Raw genomic sequence first — 26,236 nt, forward strand, 5'->3', positions numbered from 1 at the left:
ATAAAATACTGCATAATTCCGACCCCCTCTTCCTGTCCCCAAGCCCTCTGCCCAGGGCGTTGAGGTGACGCTAAATTAATGAGCGGGTTACAAATGTGTGCTCAATAAATACAGAATTGAAGCAAATTAATTGTGAGGCAGTAGAATAAAATTGCCATTTTAATGATGCACAGTGATCATGATATCACGTTATTAATAAGTGTCAATTATATAAGCGTATAATTTGACAGAATTATATAAATTAGCATTTTAATAAAAGGATTAGGTAATTTGATGTCTATTGTAATAATCGTGAAAAGTAATATGTGCACAGCAATAACGTAGAGGTCAGAATAATAGCGTAATAGCATATTAATTGTGTGGTAAGGATATAAACATGTTATGCCTGGGATGAGGAAATGATGTGAACATATTACTGATTGAGGACAATCGTGGTGCTGCAATAACTGTCTACTCTGAGCTGATTATGGAATCTTGTGGATAGCCTACTGCTATGAGTAGAGTGAGCTAGGTCACAGTTGCAAAACCTGAGCTATGTAGAGAGCCAAACCTGGGTGGAAGGTCAAAGCAAGGTCAATGGGATTAAGGGGAAATGCCAAGGTCAGTGAAGGGGAGAAATCAGCTGACAAGAGGAAAATTGGAGCTGGTTGATGATTGGAGGACCAGAGCCGCAGGCAAGCATGCAAATGGGAACTAAAGTGAGCTCTCACTGAGAATAAAGTTGCCTCTCTTTGTCTCTGCAGATGGCACTGTCACCGGTCCACGAAGGACAATCTGCCTCAACCCTGCACTGATGAAGAAGTTGCCCAACCGGTACCTTGGCCAGCCCAGTCACTTCACCCACCCGCACCGCCTTGCTCCAGGTAGGCCCATCACCACCTTGGGTTGTCCATACACACACAATAGGACTGGTCAGGAGGTGTGGGGACAGCTGAAACGAACGGTCTGTCAAAGTTGTAGAACAACATCTCTGCAGTCCCAATGCCTCCACAGACGGGGATGATCATTGAACTGCAGTGTGAGACTAGATATGAGGATCCAGGAGGTATCTAAATCCCTGGGCCAAGTAGTACAGAATTAAATGCCCCATGGCAAGGATGGGACATGATTATTTAGGTGATTGTTTCAAACTTTATAGTCTGATAAAGTAGATCAAGCACCAGGATCAGTAGCACAGAGACATTGAATCTGAGCAGGGGTGGTAAAAAGGACGCCTACGGTCCCTTCCAGCTACTTCATTATCAAAATATTTTCCTTTTTTTCTCCAGGTGATGTGACGCCTGGACTGACGCAGATTGAATACGCTCTGCGGAGGCACAAGCTGATGTCGTTGATACAGAAAGAGGCAGTTGGTGTTGAGACTGAGCATGCAGTGATCCTCTTGTCCAACCCCACCTTCTACATGACCAATGATATACCATTCCCTTTTCATCAGGACACTAACTTCCTGTACCTTTCTGGCTTCCAGGAGCCAGACAGCATACTGCTGCTGCAGAGCTTGCCTGGCCGAGCCCTCCCAGCCCACAAAGCCATACTCTTTGTGCCCAAACGGGACCAGCGAAGAGAGTTGTGGGATGGGCCGCGTTCAGGCACTGATGGGGCCACGGCACTTACAGGGGTGGATGAGTCCTACAGCACAGAGGAGTTTAAACACTACCTACCCAAGCTGCAAGGTAGGTTAACCATGTATCTTTCAGTTTTGGGGGGGAAATATGGGTGCAAGCTAGGTACAGAAGTTAGCTGTCAGAAACGACCTAGCATGTCTGCAAACATACATATTTGGCTCCCTTTTCATGCCACACTTAAAGACCTGGCACCAACATGTCTTCTCAGCCTTCTTTTCTCACTCCCTTTTCTGTATCTGAAAGAATTACATTCTCTGTCCCTGCTCTCTTTCTGAGAGCTCTAAGAAACATAATTTGTTTGTTTGTTTATTTTTTTTATTCTTTATTCTTCTGCATGTAATTTTAACAAACTGCCCCCTCAACTGGAGAGGGCATTAATTCAATAATGAATAGTGCAAAAGCGTTTTCAGTTTTGTTTCAACTCTCTCCCCCTGTTTCCCTACCACTGCCCCTCCCTATCCCACACCCTCCCTCTCCCAGCAGCAAATGGTTAACCAAATATCGTGACTGGGCTGCAACATCATGTACATTCTATTTGACAGGGACTTCCCAAACCACTCAATGCAAACGGTGAGATGTCACAGGGGGCCATTGCCTACCCTGCTGGGGATGAACCATATTTTCGCAGAAAAGGGCTCTCTTCTGCTTCTCTGGATGGGAGTACATCATGCAAGATTTCAGTCAAGTTTTCCATTTCGTAAATTTACCTCGCTTTGAGGGCCCACATTTCTTCAATGGGTAACCTGTTTTTTTCACCTTATGGTGAGACACGCCCTGGCAGCCAAAAGCAAAAAGTGCACCATATGTGGCATAATCCCCTTCCACCTCCTCCACCCCAAATTGTTTGTTCTTTTACACTCCTTTTTTGTGATAGATTTGTATTTGTATTGATTTCTTTTTTTTATTTGTATTTATTAAGCACTGTACAATGAAAATAAAAAGTACAATAAAAAGTGAAATGATAAAAAGAAATGTAATAAGTTACATTTGACCTGGAGAGGCAATCAGATGAGTCTTTAAATGAGCATGGAACAGACGAAGAGAATAAAGAACAAATGGAAAGAGAATTCCAATATTGAGGTGCAGAATCAATGAATGAATGGAAGCAGGACTGCCAGCGTGGTGGTCTCGTCGAGTAGACAGAGTAGAGAAAGAGATTGGGAGCAAAGAGCCCGAGGAGGGAAATAGAGATTAGTGAGGAAAGATAAGGTGGGACAGGGCCATGAAGAGCTTTAAATATAATGAAAAGAACTCACGACTCAAAGGTATCAGAGATGGAAGAGCAACAGAAATGGAAGGGTGGGGGGGGAGAAAATGATAGACAGAATAGTTATATATAGAGCGATGAGGAGAAAGGTGGAAGGCAGGGACACCCATAAGCAGGGAAGAGCAGTAAAAGACAAGGGAATACAAGTGCAGAAACAAGAATGTTGACAGCAGATCTAGAAGGGACAGATCAGATTTTGCGAATATTGAAGAGCTGATAGCGAGAACTCTGAGAAATATTAGCGATGTGGGAAGAAAAGGTTAGAGAGGAATCAAAGTTAACGTCATGATTGCATGCAATGTAAATGCATAGAGTGCATCCATCATTTAATGTTGTGTAGACAAATAGAGCAAGAAGAATGAAGATTGTCAGAAAAGTCAGAGGACGATGGAAAGATCTGAGAGTCATCAGCATAAAAATGGTAAGAAAACCCAAATTTAGCGATGACAGCAGAAAGATGGGTAGCATAAAGAGAAAAAAGTAGTGGTCTTAGGACTGAGCCTTGGAGAACTCCTACATTTAGAGGGTGGGGAGAGAAACAAGTACCGGCCCAAGATACTGAAAAAGAACAGTTAAATAGATGAGAGGTAAACCAAGAGAAAACGGTACCAGAGAAACCCATGGACGAAAGTGTGGACAGTAAAGGAGTGTGATCAAGAGTGTCAAAAGCTGCCAAAAGATCATGAAGTTCAAGAATCGAAGACTAAGTAAGTGATGTGCAGAAGGTAGAGATTTAGTGACAAAAGCAAGGCTGGCTCAATAGAATGCATCGGGCAGAGTCCAGATTCATAGAGAGGAAGCAAGGAGTGAGAGTGCAAAAAGTTGGAGATTTGAGAGAAGAAGATGCGTTATAACAGTTTTGAGAGAAAATGAAGTACAGAAATAGGGCGGTAGCTGGAAGGTAGAGATGAGTCAAGGAAGGGTTGTTTTCAAGATGGGAATAATAGTAGCATGCTTAAAGTTAGAAGGAAAACTGGCAGTAGAAAGAGAAAAATAAAAAATGGCTCTATGATAAAGATTACAGGAAGGATAGACGAGGAATGAGAGGCAGGCAGAGGATCATCTGGAGATACAGTAGGATGTGTGCGGTGCAGAGAGATGTGTACAAATTGGTAAGACGAACAATGGAGGGTTGAGGAACAGACAGGGAGAGGAGGACAAGAGGTGAGAGGAGAGAGTGGAAGAAGATAAAGATGAAAGGATGTTGCAGGACTTTATTAGTAGAGTGAAGTAAAAATCGAGGTCTGGGGAAGACGGAGTGGAGGACTGATCAGGAGAGGGAGGAAAAAGAAAGTGGTTAGTTAGTAGTAAGAGTTGACGAGAGTGAGGCAAATAGGAGAGATAATGAGGTCAGAGAAATAGTGTTTTATTTTTTTTTTTTAGCAGCTAAGAGCAGTGTCATACTCAGAGTGACTATAGGAATGATGGTCGCGGTCAGCGGTTGAATGGATTTCCTCCAACTTCGCTCAGCACGTCTAAGGGAGGTGCGGAGAGAGCAAAGCTGTGGATAAAGCCAGGCTTTGGGGGATTTACGAGAAGGTGTGAAAGATGTGTGTGGATAGAGAGAATCAAGAGTAGTGGTAATAGAGGAGTTCATGGAGGTAATCAGAAGGGAGTAAGAAGAGAGAGAAGGAAGATGAGAGGATAGGGATGAAAGTTTGAATTAATGTCCTTAAGATTGCAACGAGTAACAGAGAACGAAGAATGAAGAGGAGAGAATCCGGAAGCAGGACAGGTGGGGATTTAAAGAAAAAAAAAGAAAGAAGATTTGGATTAGAGGAATAAAAAGGGGAGACAGATGGGGAGAAGAGGCAGAAATAGAGTAGAAAATTAAATCGACAATAGATCCTGAGACGTGAGTGGGAGAGGAGGGCAAAAGCCTAAGATTGTATGATTCTAGAGAGGGAGGATGGGAAAGAATGAGTGCATACAGAAGAGATAGAGATTGAACACTCCTACGAAGAGAAAATGTGGGAGTCGAAAATGAAATGGTGGATTTAAGAATATCTGGATCTTCTGATTTAAGTTAAAGTCCTAGGAGGGCAATATACAATAAGAATGATAATAGAATAAGGTTTAGAAAAAGCAGCATTGTGGTACTCTAAGAACGAAAGGTTAATGGGTCAGGAAGAAATGAAATGGAATATCAGAAGTGGTGGTAGAGAATGGCCATTCCGCCACCACAAAGTATTAGGTGGAGTGATTGAGAGAAGGCTGTAAGAGATGTGAAAAAAGAGGCAGGAGTAACAGAATCAGAAGGGCAGAGACAAGTTTCAGTGATACAGAGAAATTGGAAATTAAGGTAGAGAAAAGTTTCCAGAATAGAGGCATTTTATTTTTAAACTATTGGGTTGTTTACAAATACATTTCTCAACATAGGAGAGATAAGTGCAGTGCATACTTACACTTAGTAAGCGACACACCAACAACCTCAGAAATAGGTAGCCCTCAGTTTGTGTGGGTTGTGTCCACTTTTAGTGTTCTGCATTTTCAGTGGCTGACACTTTTCAGTCTACACACTCCTCCCAGCAACCCAAGGACCAAAGAACCGCATGCGTGACTCCTTAACCTGAGGACCATATTCTGTTTTGTCAACAAAAGGAATCAAAGATTATGTATCTCTGTGTACCACACTCACATCCTCCAAACCCAAAGTTAAATCTTGTGCAGTTTAGAGCTGATCTGCTCCAAGTGCAGATACTTCACTTTTCACCTCATCTTGATCTCAACCTCCTCACCCCCGTTTCTTTTACTAATCCCTACTCTTGCAGACTTTTGGTTCCAAAAGATGTATTGTTTGTCTATTTGGCATGCATTCAGTTTTGCCATAATCCCACCCACCCGCTCTTTACCCGATAGTGCTGAACACCATCAGAAAATATGGTAATCTCAGATGAGTTGAAAAGAAAACATTACCTTTTTTCCTGGGCCTCGTCGAAATTCTTGCTGTCTTGCTTTCTAGTTGTACCATATTCGTTGGCCCTTTCCTCCTTTATATGTCCACCAAATTCTTTTACATTTCTGTTGAGAGCAATGCTCTTCGAATGGATTGTGTCCTCCCACGTATTCCTCATCTTAGATATTCGTATCTTCCAGCTTTGCTGCTTCAGAAATCTTTAGGGCACTGTGCTCAAGGTCGCGGTGTCGATGTCCCTCGAGGGCTGCCGTCGAGCGTCAACGTCATCCGCAGTATAAAGGGCTCGAGCCGCGCCAGTTGGCTTCAGTTCTGTTTTTCCAATGGCTCTGCTTCGTGTCACAAAAACGGCGCTTCAGTTTTCTGCATAATGTCTTCCTCATTGAATCCTTCCACGCCCAAAAGTGGCTTTAAGGAATGTCAGAAGTGCGGGAAGAAGAGGTTGATCACCGACCCCCCCCCAACCCCCCAATGAAAATTCATCTGGTATTTGGGCCCTGACCGTCTGGTCGACAAGTGCGGTTCCTGTCATGCTATGACCAGCAAGGCTCTTAAGGAACGTAGAGGTAAACTGGCAGTGGGGGAAGAATCCTCAGTCTTCTTCGAGAAAGAAAAAAAGATTTGAGAGAATAGAGTGAAAAATCCCGACATAGGTCAAGGAAATCGAGACAGAGAAGTTGTTCGAGGAAATCTTCCTCTTCTTAGACTAAAAAATCGAAGAAAAGACAACACCGTTCTCCTTCGTCCTCTTCCTCTTCGGCTGACACAAGGGTCATCTCATACCCTTCAAAACATGATTCCCCTAAAACATGGGAGGCCTTCAGGGCTTCAATGATTTAACATTTTCGAGTACACGGCCCAGACCACCTCGAAAAAGCCGCGTGGAGACCATGCCCCATCTCACTCCAGAAGTGACAGGAGGAGGTCAAAGACCAAATGCGCGAAATCCGACAAGTCGTTGAGGCTGTCGTCGGAAGAAATTTCCACGACACCTCGTAAAGAAAGATCAGACCTTACGGTGAATAAATCAGAGGTGACGACTATCAAGATGGTGTCGGAAATCCACCCGCTGTTGAAGGATGCTTCACATCTATCGATGGCGCTCTCGAAGTCGATGCCTTCCTTGACTGTATCGAAGGCTCCTTCGACGTTGTCGAAGCCAGCGGCAATGACATTGACGCCTTCGACGCTATTGTCAAGGCCAACTTTAATTTCGGCGCCAAAGTCGACACTTTTGTCGAAGCCGTGGTCGATGCCTATTGAGTCACCTAGAAAGATATACCAACCACAACCTAGACAAGACTTTTTCAGGTCTATGTCGTCCATTTATGAGGAGCAATACTCTGAAGAGGGCATTCCTCCGACTCGAGTGAAATTTGGCACTAAAGATGTCCCTGAGGAATTAATAGACCCTAGATTTAAGATGGCTGACCTGTGTGAATGCCTACAAACAACCAGTGGCCTGGATACTTCTCATGAAACAGATTTGGATAGACCTGACCCTGCAGATCATGCAGCCTCGGGGTACAGAAATTTGATTAATAGTCATTGAGTTTGAGGGATGGAACACTAATTCCCCTAATTTTGATCAAGACAACATGACGGACATCCTTAATGAAGGCCCTCAAAAGGACCCTGTCCTCCCCTTTCATAAAGCATTGCAAAAAAGGGCCATTGCCACATGGGAAACCCCAGATTCTGGCCCAGCTATAAATAAAAAATGTGTAGGGAAGTACAGGCCTTCCTCTTTTGACCCAGAATATCTAGCAAAACATCCCTCGCTCGATAGCTTAGTGGTGCAGGCGGCCACATCTACTAGACATTCGGCCTACCCTTCGATCCCCCGGATAGGGATGACAAAAGGATTGATGCTTGCGCCCGGAAGGTTTTTTTTCATCGGACAGCATGGCATTCAAATCAACGAATGTAACTTGCACCCTTGCAAGGTTCACTTACACCCTGTGGGATTGTATGACGTTAGCGGCTGAACACATTCCTGAAGACGAGGAACGGAAATGTTTCCTTGCAATCGGAGAATGCCTCCAATCAGGATTGGACACTGCTGACAGCATAAGCAGGTCCATGGCGTCTAGCACAGTCCTGCGCAGATTTGCATGGCTGAGGAAGTCAGGTTTTGCACCGGATGTGCAATCCAGATTACTCAATATGCCTTTTGATGGCTTGTGGTTGTTTGGCAGCAAGGCAGACAAAAGTTTAGAAAAGTTGCAGACCTCGAAAGCAGCGGCTAAATCACTTAGCGCCACTATAAAACAGCTTCAACAACACTCCTACAACATCTTCCTGGAGGAACCGTCCTTTTCGATTCTGCTCCTCATTTGGGAGAGGGAAAGGACAGGCCAATCAAAAAGGACCACAAAGAAAATGCCCTTGTGGTGGAAGAGGAAAGGGTGTTGGATCAGCCCCAACAGCGGCAACTGTCCCCTCAGCCGCTGCTACAGCCGCTGCAAAGCAACTCTGAGGCCTTGACCCACAAGACCCCGGTGGGAGGCAGGATCACTCGGTATCTGAAGGAATGTCAAGGCATTACTTCAGATGCCAGAGCTCTAGAAACAGTGGCACATGGTTACTATCTTCCATTTCAAAAAAGGCCTTCGAACCATCCACCGGGAGCCAGCTCTATCAAAATTCCAGACCAGCTCCTTGTGCAGGAGATCGTAACCCTGCTAGAGAAAGGTGCAATAGAACATGTACCTGTAGCTGAGAGGAACAAGGGTTGGTAGTCCCATTATTTTCTCATTTCCAAGAAGGACGGGGGATTGAGACCCATCTTGGACTTTAGAAATTTGAACAAATTCCTCAGGAAGGACAAGTTCAAGATGGTGACCCTTTCTCAGATCCTTCAGGCTCTCCAACTCCAAGAATGGTTGGTTTCATTGGACCTTCAGGATGCTTAATCTCATGTGCCATTCCATCTCAAGCACAGAAAGTACCTGAGGTTCACGATTGGTGGCTCTCATGATCAGTTTAGAGTTCTGCCATTTGGGCTCACCTCCACCCCAAGGGTTTTCACCAAGCTGATGGCTGTGGTGGCAGCGAGTCTAGGGAGAGGGGGGATTCACATCTACCTTTACCTGGACGATTGGTTAATCAGGGCAAGTTCACCCGAATGAGCCCAGGAACATCTGACCATGACCTGCCGCTTCGTGCACAGACTGGGCTTCTCACTCAATTACAAGAAGTCACAAATGATTCCACTCCAAATGCTCCAATTCATCGGAGCAGTCCTGGATACTTCCTCGGGCAAAGCCTCGCCTCCCGAGGAGAGAGCTCACCACATTCTGCAGATGGTAACAAAGTTTCAGAATGCCCAACATCTGGCGGCCTTCGATTTTCAGAGGTTGCTCTGCCTCATGGCATCCTGTGTTTTTCTGGTGCCGGAGGCCAGATTGAGGATGGGAACCCTTCAATGGGCCCTCAGGACTCGATGGTCACAGTTTTTGGGGGATATGTCGGATCTTTTACAAGTCCCAACTACAGTGGCTCAGGATCTGCTATGGTGAGCTTGCAAAGACAATATCCTCCAGAGGAGAATCTTTTTGGCAACCATGGCCGGACATAACTGTAGTGACGGACGCCTCACTCAGAGGGTGGGGAGCCCACACCAATGATCTGACAATCAGTGGTCGTTGGTCTCCATCGGAGTCCAAACTATACATCAATCTTTTGGAGCTGAGGGCAATCAGACTAGCGCTGAAGGCCTTTCTGCCCTCTGTACGGGGAAAGAATGTCCTGATAATGATGGACAACACAGTGGCCGTGTACTGCCTCAACAAGAGGGGTGGTGTTGAGGCAGTACCACTGTGCAGAGAGGCAATGCAGCTCTGGTTTTGGCTAATAGAGGGGATGGGTGTGCAGAGGGGATGGGTGCGCAGAGGGGGTGAACGCTTAGAGGGAGTGAACGCGTAGTGCGTGTACGTGCATAATGCGATGGAGTGCCTGGAGCGAAGGAGTGCAGTGCCAGGAGCAAAGGAGTGCCTGGAACAAACGGACATGCTGCGTAGAGCAGACTAGTTGCGTAGAACGGATGATGACGTAGAGCATGCGTGGCCCAGACTCGTGCACGCGGGTCAGACTGGAGCGCGCGGGACGGACTGGATCTGGAAAGCATGAGTGCGTGGAGCTGACCGGAATGTAGGGAACAGACTGGGTGCATGGAGTGGATAGGAGTGCATAGAACGGATGTTGTGAAGTGCATAGTATAGTTTGGAATGCAGAAAACGTTCGAATGACCACATAACCCACCATATGCATACTCTCTCCTTTACACCACCACTCAACTAGAACACAGAGATACTATGACACTATTCGGTATAACTGTTCTCATGCCAACAACCGCCACATACTCCACATCACTCTATGTAAACACTGCTGGTTTCACACCCACAGCCAGGCGTACTCCTCATGCCTAACGCAGCCACATCCGGTCTGGATAAATCCTGCCAGAACGAACACATATTCCTGACCCCTCAATCACCACACCTACCGCTAAGAAGCAGCTATTACACGCACAAGCTGCACACATACCTGGTGCCCACACGCACCTTTGACTCTCCCTACTTCCTCTACTGATCTGAATTTAGGTTCCCAAGGGCGTTCAACCTACCAGCGCCTTCAGACCATACCAAAGGTATATAAGGCGCTATATAAATGCAAAATAACATAACATAATAAAAGAAGGAATCTCTCTATTGGCGGTTCACTTAGCCGGAGAGAAAGACAAGGTGGCGGATCCTCTGAGCAGGCAGAACACAATCTCCCACAAGTGGGAACTAGCTCAGGAATTCCTTCAAGAGATCTTCGCCCTTTGGGGAACCCCTCAAGTGGATCTGGTCACGACCGAGGTGAATTGGAAGTGTTAACAGGACTGCTCAAGGGAATTTTCTTCGAGGTGCTCTAGGGGACACGTTAGTAGTGGACTGGGAATTTCAACTCCTTTATGCGTTTCCTCCAGTCCCCGTGATTACTCACGTAATCAGGAGGTTGAGAACGTTCAGGAAAACCACAATCCTGATTGCCACGGATTGGGCCAGGAGAACGCGGTACCCGGACCTTCTGGACATGTCCATCTGCCCTCCAATGCGCCTTCCACAAAGACAGGATCTCCTCTCGCAAGAGGAAGGTAGAGTTCGCCATCCAGAGGTCAGAATGCTCAACCTTCACACATGACTTCTGAGAGGTTGAGGTATAAGGATTGGGACCTCCCGGATGACGTGATGGAGATTTTGCTTTCGGCCTGAAGGCCAGCAACAAAGTCCTTGTACTGGTGTCTTTGGAATAAGTTCAGTGACTGATGCAGGGAAAAGAATGTGGACCCATTCCTATGTAATACTCCTATCGTACTCTGTCCTGTTACACTTGGCCAGTTTGGGGCACCAATTTGGCACTATAAAGGGATACTTGGCTGCTCTTTCTATTTTCAAGCGCTCCTCAGAAGAGGCATCTTATTTTAAAATGCCCTTGGTTATTCAATTTCTGAAAGGGCTCACAGATGTGTACTCTCCAACACCCTTTCAGGTTCCCATCTGGGATTTAAATCTAGTTCTAAACTTTCCCACATGTATCCCTTTTGAATCATTGCATTCTTGCCCGTTAAGGCTCCTCACTTTGAAGACAATTCTGCTAGTGGCAATTACATCAGCCCGCAGGGTGAGTGAGTTGCAGGCGCTTTCTTGTAAGCCTCTGCACACTATTTTCCATATGGACAAAGTTACTCTTGGGGTTAAACCTTCTTTTTTTACCAAAAATAGTCTCTGACTTCCACCTGTCACAGAAAATTACCTTACCTTCTTTCTACCCTCCTCCACATGCAAGTAAGGAGGAAGAAAGACTACACAGACTGGACCAGAAAAGGGCTCTCAGTTTCTATAGTGTCATGATTCCTGCCCACCATGTTCCCAACCCTCCAAGATGTCAGGCTGGAGCCAGGACACGATCACCTACATGGCCCTCAAGGGCCTCTCCATCCCGCCAAAGACCCACTTGGAGTCGGACTTGGCGCTTGTGGCACCAGATTCACTCACTCCCATAGGATAACATTGGGGATTGGACTTGTAGTGCATTGATGGGGACAAGATGGATGTCCCCACATATTTCGGTTCCCAGAACTGCATGTGTGCAGTCTAGTCTTTTGGGTGTGGTTCAGCCCAGAGACTATTTAAGCCATGCCCAGGCTAAGAAACATGCTTTGCGTTTTCTGCACCTGCAGCGTGACACTCACCGTGTTCGGATCGGTCGCCAGTAGGCCTGCATCTTTCTTCTGTGCTCAGCTCCTGCAAGAACAAGAGCACCGTTAGGAACAGCCTTACCTTGCAGCGCTTCTGCCCATCATTCATCGCTCCTTCTGTTCTGCTGGCATCTTCGGCGGTGTCATTCCCATCCCGGCACGCCGCTTTCTAAGGAAAAGGGAAAAGAACAGAAAAAAGGCATTAGTAAGTATCCTGCAAATCTTTGCTTATTTTTAAATACTGTTTGAGCGTCAAACGCTTACCTGAATCCCAGCCGCTCTGGGGGAACTCGGTCTCCGGAACTTCTCATCCATCTGCAAGAGGGGAAAAGACACTCCAGGTTAGCGCGTGGAAACACCTAGAGGCGCTGCATACCGCACTTACTCACCGCATTTGTTCTTCATAACCGGCATCCACGCTGAAAACGTCACGGCACCTAAAAGACACAGAAAAAGAACTCAGTTAAATACAAATGTGAAAGGGGTGCATTGTGCATCGCGCTCTCACTCACCTTAGCGCTACTCATCTCAGCAGCATCATCTAAGGAAGGAAAGGAATGAAGTTAGAGAACTGTTCAAAAGACTCATTATGCTTACCTGTCGGACTCTTGCCAGTGAAGTAACTAGGCAGCAACGAGTCTGCATCAATCAACGCGCCCCTGCGCTGAAAGCAGGACGGAGAGCACACTATCCAAGAAAACAAGGTGAGCTGTGGCTCAAAGGGAAGGGTTGGACCCCGGGGAAGAAGGGGTTCAAGCACACAGAGACAATAGGGAGTTAAACTCTACCAATCCTGTGTTTCAGGCCCAGTCTCCAGACGAATAGCCTCCAGGGAAGGGTTTGAGGCCGTAAGAGGTCAGAACAGGCTGAGTGACGTCCCCGTGTATACCAGGTGAGTGTTGCATATAGCTCCAGATTGGCTAAATTTCAACAAACTGACCAACTCTTTGTCGGGTATACTGGACACAAATTACTGAATGCTATAAATTGGCTGGTAAAGAGCCTCCAGATGGGCTAAGGGCCCATTCAACTAGGGGCATCAGAGGGGTGTCCCAGTTCAAGATATTTGTGCAGCGGCCACCTGGTCGTCAATGCACACTTTTGTGAAGCACTATTGCTTGGACACAACATCATCTCAAGGTTGCCTTTTTGCAAAAGCCATCCTTCACACGGTTCATGAATAACATTTCTGGTACTCTCTCCTCCGAATTGATACTGCTTTGGGAGCCTATCTAAGATGAGGAATACGTAGGGGGACACAAACCTTTCGAAGAACAAGTTATTTACCAACTGTAACGTTCTTTCGATTGGATTTTCCTCCCACGTATTCCTCATCGACCCTCCCAGCCTACCTCGCCGTACAGTTTACGACAATTGCTCTCTAAATTCCTTAAGAGCTGGAGGTCAATGAATGCCTGGTCATCTGATGGCCTCAGTTCTGTTTTTATGATATGCTGAAGTGCAACGGGCGCGGCTCGAGCCCTTTATACTGCAGATGACGTTGATGCTCGACGGCAGCCCTCGAGGGACATCGACGCTGCGACCTCGGGTGGAAAAGGTTTTCCGAAGCAGCAAAGCTGGAAGATACAAATCTCTAAGATGAGGAATATGTGGGAGGGACATCCAATCGGAAGAACGTTACAGTTGGTAAGTAACTTGTTCTTCTCTCCCAGTTTCCTGAGTGACCATCCTGAATGTACTGCATTTCACTTAAACGCCTTAAAAATGAAGGTCCTGCGAGCCTTCAGATTTTTCGGCATTTGAGCTTCCTTCCTCACAGGCTTTGTCTGCAGTCCCTGGATTCTAGTATCTATCTATCTATCTATCTATCTATCTATCTATCTATCTATCTATCTATCTATCTATCTATCTATCTATCTATCTATCTATCTATCTATCTATCTATCTATCTATCTCAGCGATCAAAATAATACAATGAGCAAAATATAGATTATAGAGCAAGAGCTAAAAACAGCTGATCAAGCATCTAGCAGATAGACTAACTTTCAAACAATGTGCAAGGCATGCATTTTTGTGTAATACATATGACCCGTTATGCTTTAAATAACTTCCAACTGTGCACTAATGTTCCTGCAAATTTCCAGAGACAGAGTTATGTCACATAAGTATATGTGTATGGTATCAGTTTGCCTGGAGAGTCAAAAGTAGCTCTTGGTAGCAGTTTGTGTCAAGCTAAAGCGGCTCTTCTAAGCTATAAACATAAGTAAAATCTATCTATGCAATTTCAATCACTTTATATAAGTGTGTGTGTTTGGTCAGAGTTAAACGTTTGTGGTTCTTTTGCCTCACATTGAGGGTTCCCTACACTTTCTGTTGTTTGTTCATGTCTCCCTCTTTTCCTCCCAGTAAGATTTGATCTATCGAAGTATCGAAAGGAGAGCAGCACTGCAGGGTTCTTAAGACTGCTAAGTGAGGGATTCCACAGTTGCCCTATAGCGTGCCTTGGTAGATGTATCCGCCCTGTTAGTCATGTGGCTAGGCTAGTAGCAGGTGCCTCCCCCAGATTATTGTGGTTCCTTTTGACCCAATCCACATACTTAAAGTGGAGGTTGTCTTTATTTTCCTCAAAGCCCTGAAAAGTATCATGATTATACCTTGTCCGTGTATGCGTTGTTTGGGGGAAGTGGCCATAGTTTGCCGCAGGATGCCTGTCTTCCTTAGCTGAGAGCTATAGCACCCCAAACCAGTTCTAAATGGCATATACAGACATTTGCCTGGGGAGAATTTGGATTTGGCCCTTTTTGTGAAACTTGGGAATGCTTGCGTTGGTGGCCAGCCATTGGCTGGCTGCCAAATGTTTGAATGTAGTTTGGTGTGTGATAGGGGACTGGGGACACCCCAACCCTTCCATGTGGGGATACAAGAAAAGCCCTTACCTCCTGACCTTGTCTTGCTGCTGGAATCCAAACCTGGAGGGCCTGCTGCTGGAGGAAGGGGACTGGGAGTGCGGCACTCCCATATGAAGCACTCCAAGGAATTCAATGGTGAAGCTCTGCCTCTTTCGTGACAAAGAAGGAACTGACGGCAGTGTACTTGTCTCTGACCCCACGGGACAGTTGGATCACCTCACATGCCAAAAGACCCAATCTCCCTGAAGGTCCTCGCCGTGCCTTTTATTACTTGTCCCAGAAGCGGAGGCCCCATTTCTGTAGACGACATGCTGATTTTCTTTGACTGCTGGACCTCAATTTGTTCCCCTGGGGACAGCTGGGAAGCACCCTGGTTCAATCCCTCCCCTCTGCAAAGCTTCAGGGCATGTCCTACCTTTTGTTGCCCAATCCCAACTCGCCTGCAACCTGAAGATTCAAAGGTCACTTGCTTCGCACCTGTGTGGTCCAGAGGATGAATCATCACTAATGCTACTTTCCTTGGGCTTCATGACGCCAATTCTATTGTTGGAAAACTGCTTCTGAACCGTGGACCGCATAGGAGCCAAGGATCTCCGGTGAGCATGAACCGCATCCCAAAGACTCAACACCTACTTCCCGCACTGCTGACTTGGACCTGTGACTGAGTTGCCAAAGAATATTGAATAATCCATCCTCCAAGAGGTTTGCTGGTTCCTTCTGCACCGGTACACTGTCACTAAAGCCTTTGGAGGTCTCTAGAAAATTACCTCTGTGCCACCTGTAGAACCACGCACCTGCACTAGAATTGACTCTTGGACGCTGGTATGTATCTTTCTGTCCTCTGGCACTGCTGGAGGGCTTCTTCATTGTGATCCTCATCTGGGGGTAGGGGTTCCCTTTTGGATCCAAGGGTCTCCATCCTTCAGATCCAATTGGAAAATTTGGACGGCAACTTTTAGTACTTTTTGCAAAGGTGAGACCTTTTCTCCTGGGTCTCGAAGAAGATGGCGTGATATTTATGAATGACTTTCAGTCTGGCCGGGTACAACAGCATATATTTAATGTTCGGTTCCAGGAGCCTCCTCTTGACTGATGTAAAATGTATCCTTTATTTCTGCACCAGGAAGGTATAGTCTCGTTATGCAGTGATGTTGGCTGATGCACGCTGAATCGTGCCGCTCCTTGCAGAAGTGTTCAAGGATCTTTTCTCTGTCCCTGTAGTTTAATATCCGGGCTATTATCGGCCGAGGCGGGGCTCCAGGCTTTCTCGTCAGGCATATATGTGCTCTCTCCACTGTGAACCCTTGCATGAGGGCACCATCTCCTATAGCAGCATGTTTTCCACAAAGCTGGTAGGGTTCGACCTTTCTTCCCCCTTCCGGCAGCCCAATGATCCGTACATTGTTGCATCTAGCTAGCTCTTCTGCTTCTTCTGCTCTACTTTCTAGGTTTCGGACTTGTTGCAATATCGCTACGTCGCTGGAATCGTCTTTCAAGTTGCTAGCGTTCACGGCCATCTCTTTTTCTAAAGCTCCCGTGCGTTCTGCAAGTCCACACACATCTTGTCTCAAAAGGTTCACGTCTAGGCTGATAACATCCATCTTAGATTCCAGCGCGATCTCTAAGGCTGCTATGGCATCTAGGACCTGTTGGCCACCTTTTATTTGCGTCTGCTCCCCCTGTGGCGTAGAGGGCATCGATTGAGTGGCCTCAGGTGTTTGCCCGGGTCTAGCAAACGTATCTAACATGGGCTGCTTGCCTTGTTCTTGAGAGACTTGGACACCATGACAGATCTGGTCCGTTCTGGTATAATGTCGCTTTCCGGTCTTTCTCTTGCCCTGTGCCTCTGCCGTTGGGGTCTGGACTTTGCTGGGTGAGCCCTCTCCTCCTTGCTTGCACCCCGCTACAGCACAGTAAGTGTCAGATTGGGGCAACTGCTTGTTACAGGATTATACTGTCGGCTTCCTGCTGTCTGCACTTTGCTTCTCAATTTATGGTCTTGCCGTGCCCCCGCAGCAGGTGTCTACTCAATCCCACTACTTAGAGTGTATTTCTTAGTTCCCTGTATTTTGCTCTGGACCTACTGGTATGCGATTGCTCATTCCAACCCTTGCTGGAACCTTGTTCTGCGCCTTATCTGCATGGGGTGTGTGGCTGCTCTGCTACTATCGCTGTATGTCTCCTCAGGCTACTGCAGCTTACTCACACTGTTATATTAGCAGGATTTGTAAAGCTCATGCACGCCTGGGGCATCATGGCGCTATGAAGAACCAGGACAATAGAATACAAGCGGAGGAGAAGAGCTCTAGAATAGCAAGGTTTTTAACGTCTGTCGAAAGAGAATGTGCTCAATCTTTCGAAGGTCTAGAGGAAGTTTATACCAGGCCTTTGCTGCCACAACTGAAAAGGCGAGACCGCCAGTGCAAATGCGCCTGAACCGGGGGACAACTAGGAAAAGAGCAGAGTGGGAACGAAGAGTGCGAGTAGGAATATACTATACGTCTCTTAAAGATACTCGGCACCAATGCCATAAAAAGCCTGGTGGACCATACAGATAGATTTAAACATAATCCTAGCCTCCACCGGAAGCCAATGGAGTTGTCTAAGTAGAGGTGACATGTGTGTACCAAATGATGGACGAAGAACCAATATTACTGCTGCATTTTGAAGCAGAGGCGCTTGGGAAGCAGTTGGAATAAAAGGAAGAACCTTCCTTCGAATCCGAAGTTTAAAATGACTGTCTTACACACTGCTGCCACCTGATCCGCCATAGTCAAGGAGGCAGCAATTTTTATACCCAGGTTTCCTACTGATGCAACAGGCGTAGGAAGTGGGCCTAAGGAGGATGGCCAGAAGTCATTGGTCCAGTACAGATGAGGGGAGGCTGTGCCTACAGCTAAGACCTCCGTCTTGCTGGCGTTGAGCTTGAGCCAGTTGGAGGTCATCCAACCTCCTCGCTCCTCCAGACAGTTTCTTAAACGGGCTGCAGTATCTGATTGAGCTAGGTCCAGGCGCACCAGAATCCTGGTGTCGTCCACATAAGAATAAAATCGGAAGCCGTGTAACTGAAGGAGAACCACAAAGAGTCTAATGTAGACAGTAAACAGAATGGGGGACAAAGCAGAACCCTGGGGGACCCCACAGCAGATAGACGGGAGCAGAACGGAAGGGAGGGAGGGACACTGATTGTGAGCGATCGGTGAAGACGCAGAGCACCAACTTAGAACTTGACCCGACAGGCCAGCAGCTGATAACCGAGCTATCTGGGTAGAGTGATCAACCGTGTCGAAAGCCGCCAAAAGATCTAATAACAGGACGGCTCCGACACCACCCTGATCAACCAAACATAACAGGTCATCCAGCATGGAGTTTAAAACGGATTCAGTGCCTCTTCCTGGCCGAAACCCGGCCTGGAACTTGTCAGTAGATAGGAGGGGAGATACCAGGGCTTCCGGAACCTTCATGAGAAACGGCAGTAGAGAGCGAGGACGGTAGTTGGCAAGTACTGTGGGATCGAACGAGGGCTTCTTCAATAGTGGAATAAGCAAGGCATGTTTAAGAGCAGGGGGCATAACTCCAGTGGAGAGGGACAGATTGACCGCAGAGGTAATATGAGCAATCAGATCACAGGAGAATTCCATCATAAGAGTCAGGGGTTTGGCATCAGCAGGAGAAGCAGACTTTAGATGCTGGATGGCCAGAAGAACTTCAGAATGTGTAAAGACAGGGAAGGTGGACCAAGTCCCCTTAGCAGGAGGGGGTTCAATATGTGTCATATTCACAGTGAGAGCCCTAGCCTCCTTATTTATGGTATCTCTGATAGCAGATATTGTGTCTACAAAGGAGGAGGATAGGGAGTTGCATAGTGCCTGAGAGGGTGTTACTGGGGGACAACTAGATATAGGGGCCGAGAGAGATTGTACTAGGTCAAATGGAGCCTTGGGCTTATTTAAAGCCTCTTCCACTGTGTTTAGCGTTAGTAATAGCAGTGTGGTATATGACACGGGTCCTTCGAAAATCAGCTTTTGCTTCACCTTGGTATGTAGCACGCCATTTCCTCTCCGCTTGTCTACACTGGAGTTTAAGAGCATGAAGTTCAGTGGTAAACAATGGTTCAGAAGGGCGGCACCTTTGTTTGGATAATTTCATAGGCGCCAGAAGGTCCGCTCTAGTGGTATATGCCTCTTCTAGAATATGTAAAGAGCAGTTGGTCAGCCTGATCACAGTGAGCTAACAGGGAGGTGGCAAGCTCAAGATTACTGATACACCAGCTGCGCTTAAGAGTAGCTGGTTTAGGGCAACAGGGGGAATGAATCTGAAGAACAGAGAAAGGCACCCGAAATGATCTGACCAGGCCACCGGGATAGGGGGGTGACATTAATAAGGCTATCGGAGCCAAAAATCAAGTCAAGAACATTTCCATGTATATGCATGGGATGGGTAACCCTCTGGGGGAGACCCAAGTCTAACATGGTGGCGGTAAAGTTAGCCGCTTGACCTGTAGTAGAGGAAGTCAGGGGTATATTAAAATCACCAATGACTATTAGTTCAGGATAAATAATCAGAAGTTCAAGTACCAGTGGCGGAAACATGGCACAGAAGCTGCTGTCAGGGCCAGGCGGCCGATATACTAAAAGAATAGAGACAGTATCGTTAAGAGAATACTGAAATCTGAAACGGGGAGCACTCCATTTTCTGGGAATGATTAGGAGTGGTGCATCGCACCTTATATTTAGATTTAGAACTTGCCAGCTTTCCGTGTCCTGTGCCACCTATTATCACTCGCTACCATGCTCATCCAGCACCAAGTTCATGCTTATGGCAGGGGCTGGTGTCCTTGCTGGCGCTACTCTGCTCCTTTTACTAATTTGATGCCGGTTTGCCACTCAACTTCCTGGCCCCACCAACTTTCTCAGCCTGTTTTGCTCTGGGGTTCCGCCGCCTCCTCCCGGCACTTTATGGTCTTCGCTCACCTTTATGTCAGTGGCCGCGAGTCTGCATCGGTTTCTCATACGTCCTCCAGGACCTCCTTAATGTTTGTAGGTCAGTAGCTCCTCCAGGTCATTGCAGTCTTGTTTGTAGTTGGTATACATTTTGCTTCCAGCTCAGCGTGTTGAAGGTGTGCACTCCCGTTCCAGCGCTTTGTGTTCAGAAATGGGGTGTACTTATGCCCTGTAGCTCCTGACCTAATGCCCAGATTACTCCCTGGGGAAGAACCTTCCATAACGTTTTTTTTCCCGATAATTTGTATTGATTTTTTTTACATATAGCCATATCAACTTACAAACCAATGATCATTATACACATTATACATTGTTATGTGCCTGTTTTCTCCCCCCTGAAACTCCTGCCTCCCATCCCGGCCCACGTCGCACCCCTCATCCCCCTCTCCTCCTTTCTCCAACAACAATTATTCTAGCTACAATGTCATTCTGTCCAAGGGACTATCCTGAGTCCCGAACATCCTGTTCCGAGACAGTCAGATCAGCTACTAATTCCTTCCAAGCCTCCAACCCTCCCTCCTCTTGGTCCATGTTCCTCCCCCTTGCTTCCTGCGACACCACTGTCTCTGCATTAGCCCGTTTTAACAAGTCCCTCCACCATCCTTGCACTCATGGCCTTGTTTGTGCCTTCCATCCCATCGCAATTCTATGTTTTGCCAGTACATATGCTAAGTCCTTGAGTTTACTCACATGTTTAGCTCTCTTAGGCCTTCGGAAGCCTCCTAGAAGACAAGCCATGGGTGATCCCAAATCCAAGGAAATCTCTACTTTTGTCATAGTTTGGGCTACCTCTCCCCAAAATCTGCCGATCTCTGCACATGCCCAGAACATATGCACCAGCCCTGCGTTTACCTCCCTGCACTTCGGGCATGACTGTACATCTGTTTGATGGAACTTGGCTATTTTATTTGGGGGTCAGATATGCTCTGTGGGTCACGTATCGCTGGATCTGTTGTAAACACGCATTCCTCAACACCTTTTTGTGATACCCCTTGGCTCTGCACCATATCTTGTCTGACATTGGCTCCTGTACGTCTGTCTTCTCTACCAACCTTGCACATCAATAGCTTGTATACATCATAAAATGTCTCTATAATCTCGTCTGACTGTAGGGACATCTTGGTTTCTGGCCACCTACACCATATGAATTTTAAGAGTTGGGAATACGTGATGTGTTGCCCCCGGTGCACCCCAGTGTCTCCAATTAGCTCATCAAAATCCTTGGGCCTCCCCTCTTTGAATACATTTCCCACCATCGCACCCCCCATGGGTTCCCACCACCTCCTCACGTTTAGCCTGACTTATTTGTCTACTCCTTCTAGCGCCACCAGTGGTATCTGTAGAGAATACGGTGTAAGATTATCTATCATTCGACATGCCCTGCATCATATCGTGCGCCTCAGGCGCAACAATAGATGCCCTCTGGTCATGCGCAAATCAGGTAACCGTATTACTTCATTTAAAAAGAATGGAGCACTCGCTGCACGTAGTAACCTTGATTCAGGTCTCTATTCATCTGATAGCCTTTTGGCCACAAATTGCAGCTGAGTATCCATATAGTATACCTCAAAATTGGGCAATTTTATACCTCCTTGATCGTATGGGTTTGGCAGCTTCCACAATGCCACCCTACATCTCGAATTGTGCTATATGAAGCTCCTGCATATGCTATGTAATTTCCTAAAAAACGTCTTACGTATCGCAAACGGGACGTTTGCAAAGTAATGTAGGAACCTCGGCAGCACCACCATCTTTAGTAATGCTGCGCGCCCCATCATGGACAATGGTAGCCTAGTCCAGAAGCCTGTATCCCGGGTTAGAGTCTCAACAAGAGTCTTTAGCTCACCATCCTTTCACAGAAGAGAAGTTTCTACTACACATCAGTCTTTGTCCTGTACAAGGGCACTCCAGCACCGAAATGCCTGGCAATTCTCTTTCGAACAAGAGTACCAACAGCAGCCCCAGACACGTGTTTCGGCCTGGTTGGGCCTAGTCAGTGAGGTGGAGCTGTGCCTCTCTAAGAACCGTGAGCAAGGGTTCCACGTCTTGATTATCCTAGTAACTTAGGGTGAAAAGCCTAGTCCAGAATGCCATGCAGTTCAATTTTGGTGACCACCTTCTCCATGTTATGTATATGTTCTAACTTGGGGTCGTGGTATATGTCTACACTCAAGTACCTAAACGTATCTATTTCCCACTTGATTGGTAACACCAGCAGTTTGTGTATAGGCTTCCCTATGTATGCTTCCAAGGGGTACAGACTCGACTTCTGGGGGTTAATAGTTATACCCGACAGTGCTGCATATCGTTCCATCACGTCCAGGAAGTTGTAAATTCTTTTCTGGGTGCTGCAGGTATAGAAGCATATCATCTGCATACGACAAGATCAGGTGCCCACCCCCCGAAGTACTTATACCGGCCTCTCCATATTCCTCCTTTAAATACACCGCTAATGGTTCCAGCGCTAAAATGAACAACATCGGAGAACATGGGCATCCCTGTCTTGTGCCTTTACTTAGCTGCCACTGCTCGGGCGACGGTAGAGCCCGTTTTGACTCTTGCTATTGGCGCACTGTACAGCAGCCGCACCCATTCAATGTATGTGGGCCCAATACTGAATTCTTTCAGGACAGCTAGTAGCCAGGGCCATCTGACAGAATCAAACGCTTGCACTGCATCAAGTGAAATTACTGCCACTTCTTGTGCCACCCTCTGGGTATAATCTATTGTGTGGTGTAATCTCTGCAAGTTGTTGGTGATATTTCTGATATTTCTGTGATATTTCTGCGTGTGACATATCCTGTCTGATCTGAGTGTATGAGTTTACTTATAACCGGTCTTAGCCTATTTATCATGACTGCTGTAAAAATCTTCCAATCTGGGTTCAGCAACGAGAGGGGCATGTAAGATCCACATTCTGTATCCAGCTCATTTGGTTTGAGGAGTGGAATAATTACCGACTCTTGAAGGGACCCGGGCAATTTGCCTGTGCCTTCCATAACGTTAGTTGCGCAATGCTATGCGTAGCTCCGTGTTTCTTGGCCCATAGGCCCTGCATTATAACAGTGCGTGTTGCAGGCAGGGGCAGCTTCCCCTTGGTCCGCCTCTGCGTTATGTTGCAGGGCCAGCTTCCTCTTCGGTCCGCCTATGCGCTCTGCTTGGGGACAGTTCCCTCCGTGGTCCGCCCTTCGCTTAGAGCCAGGCCCAGCTCCCTATTCAGTCAGTCTCCGTGTAAGGGGCCAGGGCTGGTTCCCTCTTTGGTCGGCCTACGCACTCAAAGGAGACAGTTCTCCCCACGGTCCGCCTTATACTCTGGGGTCCGCTTCCATCACGGTCTACCGCTGATGCTTCCATACAAACCACTGTTTCGCGGGGCGCACACTCCCTTGCACACCAGAGCCTGGCAGCCCCCGGGATTTACTTTTTCTGCTATACAGCAGAAGGCAGAATACTCCTGATGGCCCACTCCACCTGCACACTTCACTATGTATGAGCTACTGCTCACGTGCTGGCCGTCTCCGGTGCTGACAAGTTTAATTCCTCAGCGTGCAGGTCCCATTGTTTACGATTCAGAAGCGGTGCTGACATTTGCTTCTCAGGGATTGTCGCACTCGCTGCCAATATTCCCCCTGCTAGGATCAGACACGCAGGGCATCCTGAGCAGGGTCAGGCCAGCTCCAAATTATGTTCTCCCAAGCCGCCTTCTTGCGCTATGGCATCCCTTGCAAGCACATCCATTGTTTGGCATCCGCCATTTTGTTTCGAGTTGCTGCTGGCCAGGGTTCCCTCCCCGCACTCCTGTGCTTCGTTAAGACCATGTACTGCCGACCGCAAATTATGTCTAGTTGTGCCGCCACACTTCATACATCCGGTGTAGCATTCATCAAAGGTCCACGCTCATTGGGGCCTAGCAAGGATCATAGCGGATCATCAGGAGCCGAAAGAGAAGCATCCTCACTGCATGGCTGCCTAGCCGCATTGAAAAAGAGTTCTTTGCATTATGTTTTCCATCGACAGCCCCTTGGTACAAATATTAAATTGTCTGTTTCATTGTTTTTTGTATCGAATCACTCTGCCTCTTCATTTCTTAATTTGCCCTGGTCTGAGCCTGCCTTCCCTGCTCCTTCTGCCCTTTTCCTGGCAGCACTACAACACCTGGATGCAGCGTCGTGCTTTGGGTAAGCCCAAAACGAACTTTGTGTTTATTGCGTTCAGTGCGCTGAATTCCACATTCTTCACATGGAAAATGCATACAATGATGCCTGCAGCCTGAGGACTGCGTGAAAAGAGCCCCACTTCTCTGCTCCTCTGCCTTCTGCCTGATTTCGCCTTTCTTCTGACTCTCTGCTATGCTATCCTCTTTGTTTGGGACCCTCCAAGATTGCCGTTCCACCTTGTACCGAGGTTTCTGCCTTGGCCAGCTCCCCCCTCTTCTCCCATTGGCTGCTTTGACCTGAAAGGCCAATCAGTGACCGGGAGGCAGGAGCCGACCCTAACATCCAAGGCCCACAACGAAGGCCCCGTCTACCCCTATCCACCACAGTATGCCGCAAGCTGACCAAGTGTCCACCTGTGTGCCCCCCAACTGTCCCCCGTGCCCCCCACTGTCCCCCATGTCCACCTGTGTGCCCCCCCCACTGGCCCACGTGTCCATCTGTGTGCCCCCACTGTGTCCACCTGGGTACCCCACTCGCCCCCGAGTGTCTGTCAGCTCTTACCCTCCCTCCCCCTCTTCACTTTTTGTAGCACTTATCTTATCATTGTCCCTTGACCTTTGATAATAGGTTGTCTGTACACCCCCTTTTTTCCTCTTTTTCTCCTCCCTCTCCCTCCCAGAGCTACCTTGATCAGTTGTTGACCCTTAAGATAGTCACTTGTTTTGTTCCTCTCGTCTTCCCCTCTTTCCCCTCCCCCAAACCTCCCCTTCTCCCCCTCCTCTTGTTACTCTTGCACTGCAACAATTGTCGGGCATAGTAATGTTAGTGCTAGTATTGTCTCCCTGTTTTCTTCCCCTCCTCCCCTTTATTGTTCCCTGCACTTGTACTATCTGTTATGATATGATATAGTTATTCTCACATTTTGATTTTGTTTCAAGGACCTGTAAGAATGTAACTGTATTTTCCTATGTTCCTTCCCTCCTTGAAGCACTTTGAAACACATTGTGTATAGGTGCTATACAAATAAACTATCAAATCAAAACCAAATCAATACACTTAGCCGGTAAGTGGAATTGGTGCACATCACAACATTCTTAATGTTACAAAAGGCAAACTTGAGATGCTTGTTTTTTTAAGCTTGAAAAACGTGCTCTCTATTTTAAGAGCATGCACAATAGAGACAAAGTTACACAAACAATCTTAAAGATGTGGATCCCGAATTGGATCCTGCCTGGTCACACATTGGCTGTAGATGTGATTATCCTTGTTAGAGAAATGTTGCTTTTTGCAGCTTTCTCTCCATTGATTTCAGTGGGACCCTCAGCATATCTGTCAATGTTTTGGAATCATGGCTCAATTCTAAGCCTTCTTCACACACTTATTTTTTGGTCAGTCCCAAGGGCGGCCAGTGCAAGGAGACTGTTTCTCCTCTTTAAGTTGTCCTGAGAGTTTGAAACGCAGAGCATTTTCAGTGATTTTATTTATTTTTTTGGTATCCTTTTCCCCTTTAGTCTGCAAGCATTTTTTTATGCCATTGTGATGTTCCGCACAGGGTGATGGCAGTGAACCGTTTTAATATTTTTGGTGCATTACCATGGAGCCGCCTCTTTACTGTGATATTTCATTTTGAGTACCATATTCTCAAAATGGCTTCCCCCTTGTGGTCATTTGGCCATCTTGATTTTTTTGCCCGGCTTCCTTTGGCCAGAACCCCCCAAATAAAGGCATGCCCTTTTGCAGGGTCTAGTTTAAGACTCCATGCAAGTGCTTTGTGTAACTGAACTAGTTGAACGTGGGATTGGGTCTGTCTGGTCCCAATCCACGTTTCTTTCAGTGGGGTATTGGTTACTGAGCAGATATGGGGTAGCATGCTGTCCATCTCTGGACAGACACACAGTTTGAATGGTGACAATCCTTCTGATTAGGGGGCTGTAGTCAACCCCATCCTGGATTTTGGATAATAGTAGTGGGTCTGGAGCCATTCCGGAGATTGCCCACCAGAGCAACAAATCTGAAAACGTAAATACTGCATTGAAGACCCAAAGGACTGCTGCGGAAGAAAAACAGAATTGCCAAAGCCATTGAACCTCTGCTGTCTCTCCTGTGACCAGGTAAGTCCCTTAATGGAGCCTTTCTCCTCTGGAGTGGTGAGATCA

The 26,236-nt window shown here is 47.0% G+C and overlaps 1 protein-coding gene across 2 annotated transcripts in view; it reads left to right on the forward strand.

The window, feature by feature from the left end:
- Positions 1-26,236, forward strand: part of XPNPEP3 (X-prolyl aminopeptidase 3) — a 653,628-nt gene that overhangs the window by 47,807 nt on the left and 579,585 nt on the right. For both annotated transcript variants that reach the window (XM_069654420.1, XM_069654421.1), the window contains exons 2-3: positions 744-863; positions 1,269-1,673. In XM_069654420.1, coding sequence (XP_069510521.1) covers positions 744-863; positions 1,269-1,673 — 525 coding nt within the window. The remainder of the gene's footprint in view (positions 1-743; positions 864-1,268; positions 1,674-26,236) is intronic.

This window comes from Ambystoma mexicanum, chromosome 3q (genome assembly GCF_040938575.1).
Source record: "Ambystoma mexicanum isolate Mex_15411 chromosome 3q, UKY_AmexF1_1, whole genome shotgun sequence".
Lineage (NCBI taxonomy): Eukaryota > Metazoa > Chordata > Amphibia > Caudata > Ambystomatidae > Ambystoma > Ambystoma mexicanum.